The sequence below is a fragment of the Prunus avium genome, chromosome 4, assembly GCF_965620075.1.
Source record: "Prunus avium chromosome 4, drPruAviu1.hap1.1, whole genome shotgun sequence".
Taxonomy (NCBI): Eukaryota; Viridiplantae; Streptophyta; class Magnoliopsida; order Rosales; family Rosaceae; genus Prunus; species Prunus avium.
The window spans coordinates 27,528,384-27,535,553 of NC_142287.1; the positions used below are offsets into that span (position 1 = coordinate 27,528,384).

At 34.8% G+C, this 7,170-nt stretch overlaps 1 protein-coding gene across 2 annotated transcripts; it reads right to left on the reverse strand.

Moving 5' to 3' along the window:
- Positions 1-766: 766 nt before the first annotated feature.
- Positions 767-5,211, reverse strand: LOC110772400 (Protein kinase superfamily protein). Of its 2 annotated transcripts, XM_021976831.2 has the most exons (7): positions 4,954-5,210; positions 4,006-4,097; positions 3,507-3,622; positions 3,169-3,379; positions 2,614-2,851; positions 2,052-2,202; positions 767-1,401 (listed from the first exon to the last, which is right to left on the reverse strand). In XM_021976831.2, the coding sequence occupies exons 2-7, from the start codon at positions 4,073-4,075 to the stop codon at positions 964-966; spliced, it is 1,224 nt and encodes a 407-aa protein (XP_021832523.1). In that variant the 5' UTR covers positions 4,076-4,097; positions 4,954-5,210; the 3' UTR covers positions 767-963. The 2 variants fall into 2 exon arrangements, with proteins under 2 accessions (XP_021832523.1, XP_021832532.1); XM_021976840.2 differs by lacking the exon at positions 3,507-3,622 and having other exon boundaries at positions 4,954-5,211.
- Positions 5,212-7,170: the final 1,959 nt, after the last annotated feature.

Below are 7,170 nucleotides of genomic sequence, written 5' to 3' on the forward strand. Positions count from 1 at the left end.
CAATCTTTATGTTTGCTTAGTTGGGTTTTTAGTACTTACAACCACTTCATGTTACTTTGACAATTCTCTATTCAATAAATAATAATGTCACACACCTACCATCTGCTTATTACTTTAATACTTTATTTTTATTGTCAACATTAGAACAATGTGATGTGAATGGGAATTTATTAGCGGAATTCTTAGACATAAACAGGTTGATTCTGCTCCTATGTAATTTGGGAATTGCTTGCCTCGTTGGCAGATCATGGTTTCCCTTGTTTTTTTTCATATATGTTTATAGTTACAGAACTCTAACTAAATTAAATCATAGGATATTGTCGCTAAATTGCAAATGAATCAAGACCGCACATTCAGACATAATTTATAATTTATTACCGAGTCAAGAAATTCATTATATTTCATCAAATTCGGGATGCGATACGTCATACTTGTACATGATTTGGTTAATACATGTCAAACTATATGAAGAGAAAATTAATTGCTTATAATCCAATTACAGTCAAGATACGTCACGTCATTTTCGGAAATGAATTGATTAATACATGTCAAACTTGGTATTAAGAGAAGATTACTTGCTTATAATCTATTGCCAAGTCAAGATACGTCATGGCGTGAGACGGATATAACATGATCAACAATACTAAAAAATTTGCCATAGCATATAATACAAATATAGACTCTACAAGATTATAGAACACAAGCTTGAGATAATTTCATTCCAGTTGCATGTTGTGTGTTTGTGCTTTGAGTAGGAGAAAGCAAGGAAAAACAAAATCATCAAAATTTTTGAATTACCAAACCTTGACCCGTTTACAAAGAGTACCTCCGGCTAGAAGGGTCTAGCTGAAAAAAAAAATTAAAGAGAAAGAAACACAATATACAATTTACATAAAGACAGCAGGCCCCAAAAACCTAAATGGGATAAAAATAAATGAAATCTGCAAATTTTGTGAGGTCATATCATACGGTGCGGAAGGTGAAGCTCGTAGTATTAGCAGCTGAGGTTTCTGATGACATGGATGAAATGAAGGTGGAAGTAGCAGCAGCTGAGGTTTCTAAAGACAAGGTTGAATTGTCCTGGCTGTCTGAACCAGAGGACGCATTATAGGTAGACGCAGTAGTCATTGTGCTACCAGGCTTGGTACTCTGAGGGGGTCTTACTTTGAGATCCATGAAATCAGATATTAACCCTGGCTTTGTTATCTTATTATCGTCAACAGCCTTCTCACCTCTTAGCATCTTGACCACGGATGACATCGACGGCCTGAGCTTCGGAGTGTCTTGGGTGCAGAGGAGGCCAATCTTTAAAAACCTACAAGCTTCCTCGGCATCAAAATCACCGTCCAATGATGTGTCTACCAGCCCAACAAGCTCCCTCCGCTCGTAGAGTTGCCATGTCTGCAATACAAGAATGCACTAGTCATTAACAGAGCCTATGCCTACGGTAAATGATTGGTTATCTGCAGTGTAGAATTCATTATAAAACAAATAATCAAACATATTTTTAGGTGAAGTCGATATGACATAAATGAATCAATGACTAAAACAATGAGTAGCATTTCAATAAAAATTCAGCCTTTTCCCTCATCACCATATCTTGCACACCCGCTCTTTGGTAATACAAGCCAACATGGCTATGAAGGAAGCTGTTATGACACACAACTCACACACACACAAATTTGTAAAAACAACATCTGCACAAAATTGTCCAGCAACAAACGAATTGATGGGAAACAAGGTTGCCAACTTCAAAAGCCTTATCAGTTTATGTGCAGCATGTCAAAGACCATTTTTTTTTCTTTTAAATACCAACAGGAGTTTAGCAGTACCCAAATTACTGTGATCACTTAAGCCATAATGATTTTGCTCCTTGACTCTATAATTTACTTTAACGAATTAAGAAACGAAAGGTCTTTTAACCAGGAAATATGAAAGCAAAACTGCATCTACCAAAATCACATGACACATGCAATTGCAATCCAATGTTTTTCATTTAAACAAATTAAAAGAAAAGGCTTGTAAGGACAAAATAAATCTGAAATTAATACCCTTTCAAGCAGATACTGTTCGTCAATTGGTAGTCGTGTATTTGTATTACATCTTCCACTGACTATTTCCACAACGAGCACCCCAAAGCTATAAATATCTGCTTTCCTTGTCAATTGCCCTCGTATTGCGTACTCTGGTGCCAAATAACCTCTAAAACCAGAAATATAGATGTAATTACAAGACAGTAAATGCTTGGATTACGATACATCAACAAAGATATAGACAGACATCCAAAGGAAGATTTAAATGGAGAAAGAAGAGAGAGCATTGTTCATACATTGAACATAATAATTAATACTAAGAGCTCATCCAAGAAGGATATTCTAAGAACTAAATGATAAATTTAAGAGCATATGCATATCCAAGAATGATTTGCATAGTTACGTGATTCACAGTTGTAAACACAAAGTATGTAAATATTGTGATACTGTTTTCAACTATTTCTTCTCAATGTGAATTTGGTCTCCCTGAGGAAAAATATTGTAGCTCTAGTTTTGGAACTAAAAATAGATTTGAATTTCAATTCCCGATTTTAAAAGGAAAGAGATCATCACAACTTACATTGTTCCTGCCACACGGGTGCTAACATGGGTCATGTTGGGTGGAATAAGCTTTGCAAGACCAAAATCTGAAATTTTAGGCATTAGGTCTCTATCTAGGAGAATATTGCTTGCTTTGATATCCCTATGAATAATATGTGGACGTACTTCCTCATGAAGGAAGGCAAGACCACATGCAATCCCGATGCATATTTCACGCCGAGTTCGCCAATTGAACTGGATATTACTGTGACCCCCACCTGAAACGAAACAGTTTAAGAACATAAGTTTCAAGAATAAAAAAATTGATCTCAGAAAAGGACTAAATCAATTCTAATGGAAATAGACCACTGGACCTAAGATAACAGAAATCGCACAACTCAAAATGTATAAGGCAAGAATACAGAACTATATACTTAAATTTATTCCCGACAACTATTTGCATGAGAACTTCTCCTTTGTCATACCCAAGTACATTAGGTAAAACATTCGCAAATTTCACATGCACATGCATTAACTCACTCACTTGTAAACACCAGCAAGAAATTTCAATTCAAGAACAAAGCTAGGTAATTACCAATAAGAGTTTGTGCAAGACTATTATTCTCAAGGTAGTTGTAGACCAAAATTCTTTGGTTTTCTTCAACACAACAGCCGTAGAGCTTAACTAGATTTTCATGCTCTATTTTTGAGATCACGTCAATCTCTGTCAAAAACTCCTTCACCCCTTGTTTTGATTCAGCTGAAAGAACTTTAATAGCAGCCATTTTTCCATCTTTAAGTTGTCCCTGATGATTCACAATAGCAATTAAAATACGTGTCATTCACAAGGTCCTGGGAGAAATAATATTTCAATTGAGATCAATGCACCACAGGTATACAAAACATATATTAAGACAGTAAATCCGAATATACCTTATAGACAGAACCAAAACCACCTTCCCCAATCTTATTGGCTGGACTAAAATCTTCAGTTGCAATTTTCATCTCTTTGTAAGTGTATTGTTTAACATCAGGAATGCCAGAGAGTTCTGTTTACAGAGAAAACTTACTAAGAAACTTATGGGAAGGGAATGAGAAAAGTGTCTTATCTTAGGATATGAGCTTGTCAATGAACAATAATCTCATAAGAGTAATGCTACAGACACCACAATAAATTACAAAATTATGGATACCAACTGATGTGGTAACATTTCATTTGTTCATAATTGGTTTCTCCCTTGATCTCATTTATTTTTCACAACTAAGATCTTCTTGTCATGTCATTTTCCGCATCATTTGGTGAATAAAATTGGGGAAGAATTTTAGTTCCTCTACTACTGATAAAAGATATATAAGTATTTTGTAGGAAAATAATCTATCCAGAAAATTATCAAGCTCCGCTATCATTACTATGATCAGCGTTGCAGCCTACCTTCATCTACATCAGAACCGGGTTTTCTTGATGAGTTCACCCGTCTACGTAAGAAGGAAAAACAACTCATAACTGAATGAACACTTCAAGACCTGCCAACCATTGTAAGAACACTGTTATCCAGAAGCACAATTGTATGGAAATGCAATATCAAAGGATTTGAGTTAGATGTAAACTTTCAAGAATGTATCCAACGGCTCCAAATCGGGAACTAATTCAAAAACTTCATGAAGAATGAACTAATAAATTCTACGCAACACAAAGACTTGTCCTTGTATCCCAACTAGATTTCATCCATTCATTCAGATTAGTATGACTTCACATAGCAATAAAATATGCAAAAAACTAGATTAAAATGTGACTCACAAATTCATAACTAACGTTTCAAAAAGCCATTTACCCTTGTTATCATTTTTGTTTCAAGCCTTCAACCTCTGACAATTGTCTGTCTAGACAACTTGGAAGTTGATAGGTCCGGAATAGAATAGAATTAATTTTCTTCAACTCCTGTTAATTATTTGTAGTCCAGTACAATACAACACCGAAACAAGCATGCATTGACTCCGAAATTCTTTTTTTTTCTTTGGAAACAACCAAAACTATAAACAAATATGCAGCTAATCTGGCTGCTTGATGATGATATTTTACAAAGAAGATCCAAATGAAGAGCAACACTCATCATGTGGGCTATTCCAATCTGGTTGTGAATCCACCAGTTTACTAAAAAGGTGTCAACTTTAACATAACTAAAGTTTAACCAAAATGCAAAAGCAAAACAAACAGGTGAAAGGGAGAGTTAAGAAAGGTTTAACAAAGAAAAAACATCATCTATGTAGATTAGAGACTTATTCAGGCAAACCCAACTTCAAGAAATCAAAAGGTAATAGAAAAAATGATTCAGAAAATAAAAAGACAGAAGATTGAAAAAGACCCAGAAGATAAAATCACCTCAGGTGCTCAGAGAAAGAAAGAAAGGGAGGTTCTTCGCTTGTTGCCGGTGAAGAGAAACTATGGCCTTTGGACTTCGGAGAAGCCAAGAGAAGAGATTAGAAATAGGAAGCAATATTTGGGTTTTGTGAATTAATGTGAAAATGTGATTGGGAAGGTGGTCAGTCTCGGCGAAGTCTATATTGGTTGCGTACGCCCCCTTTGAATTTTCTTTCCTTCTGAGAGAGTCACTTCAAAAACCGAGCCAAAGGCAACCATCTAAATAATTATGCGTAAATTTGGGGTGTGTTTTATTTACGAATAGAACTTGAAATCAAATAGTAGAAGTGGCGCGTACAGCAGTTACTAGAATGGAAATTGTCAAAAAGTCAAGATTCAAGTGTCATCCAAGACCTAGTCGTCACTTGGTACTGCTTACACGTGTTAATAAATATGGAGTTTTCTTCAAGTTTCTGCTCTCCATTGGTTTTTCTATTAATATTTATAAGATTATCTAGTATCCTATTGCCTTTTTTTTTTTTCCACTCTCATAATTTTTTTTTTAAATTTATAGAGTGCCGAGAAGATAATTTAAACTTAGATACTAAGAAGCGGTTCATTGCTCTAGCCAACTGACGTAATGTTCATAATAGTTAAAACGACTTGAGTTTACAACTTATTTGCTCATTTTCTTCATTTGTCAAAATTATTGCATTTCTCATTCATAGAATTTGACTAGTTAAAACGACTTGAATTTACAACTTATTTGCTCAGTATCTTCATTTGTCAAAATTATAGCATTTCTCATTCATAGAATTTGACTCTTCACATTTCTCATTCATCAACTTACTTTTCATGAGGCAAAATTTATAGCAGATGCTTACTAGTTTGGTTCATCAATTTAACTGCATGCATGTTTCAGCTCTTCCTACCTTTAAATTTGATTTAGCTAATAGATGGTGTCCTATAAACTTCTCCTTATAATTTACTTTTTTGTTTCCAAAAAAAAACTTTTCACAATTTACTTGCATATAAGAAATGTGTGAAGCAAATAAAAACTCACTAATGCAGACATGGGTTTAGCTAAGTTGGTTATAGCGAATGTGCTCCCCATTTTGCACTTGAATTCAAATCTCCCTCCCCATAATATAGATTAGATTAAAATAGAATATTGTTTGTATAAATATTAAAAAAAAACTCACTAACATTTTGCAATATTTCTATTAGAATATTAGTAATTAAAGATTATATTTCTTGTATAAATAAAGTAAAATATTATTTGTATCTATATATCTATCTATATATATAAAGCAAAAGGCAGAGAATGGTGAAACATTCAAAATACCAGAAAATGCCCTTGGTTAATGCAAACATTAAGAATTGAAATTATTAATTAAATGAGGATAATACGGTAAATTCACACTTTTTTATATTTAAAAAAATTAAAATTAAAAGAAAAATCAGATAATGTATCCTATTTTTATGAAACACAACTACCCATTATCTTTTTTAATTCTAAAATAAATTTTAAATTTTTTTATAAAAAAAAGCCTCTCTTAGGCACGGAAGTGCGTGTGGAAAAGCTAGTATCAAGCAAAAGGCAAAGAATGGTGAAACATTCAAAATACCATAAAATGCCCTTGGTTAATGCAAACATTAAGAATTGAAATTATTAATTAAATGAGGATAATATGGTATGTTTGTACCATATCTGACCCTGCACTCGTACGACGACACGTGGATCTTATAAATTCGCCCAAGCACCCAAGGCCTCGGACAATCGGCATCGGCCACCGATGGCATTGTCTCAAGGCTGCGAACAGCCACTGCGAGCCCAACTCGTCTGCAATCGGCATCCACTACCGATTGTAGAGAATCAACCTCGAAGTGCCCGCCCAAAATATCTAAAGACTCGTGTCGACCTCAGAAGGCCCTCCCACGAGTCCCACATCGAAAATGAGCACTAAGAGCATACTAAATGCCCTCTATAAATAGGCCCTTCCACTACAATACAGGGTAAGACTTTTCAGCTTGACTTTTATACTTCTATATGGTCAACAGCAAGAGCTTTTAAAACAATAAACTTACTTCGGCATCGGAGGGTCTTAGGCTGGTTCCACACCGGTTCCATAGACCTCACGAGTCTCGACTTCTTTCTATTCAGGATCAGCATCCAAGGACAGGAAGAATCGGCATCCAATATTCAATCGATCTCTCGATCGTCCACCTCGATTGTAA

Bases quoted from the DNA above. Each gene is read 5' to 3' on its own strand.
- LOC110772400 (XM_021976831.2), bottom strand. From the start codon at position 4,075: ATGAGTTGTTTTTCCTTCTTACGTAGACGGGTGAACTCATCAAGAAAA. The intron at 2,852-3,168 runs GTAATTACCTAG...GTTTCGTTTCAG, and splicing joins TCTTGCACAAACTCTTATTG to GTGGGGGTCACAGTAATATC. The intron at 2,203-2,613 runs GTAAGTTGTGAT...TTCTGGTTTTAG, and splicing joins ACCCGTGTGGCAGGAACAAT to AGGTTATTTGGCACCAGAGT.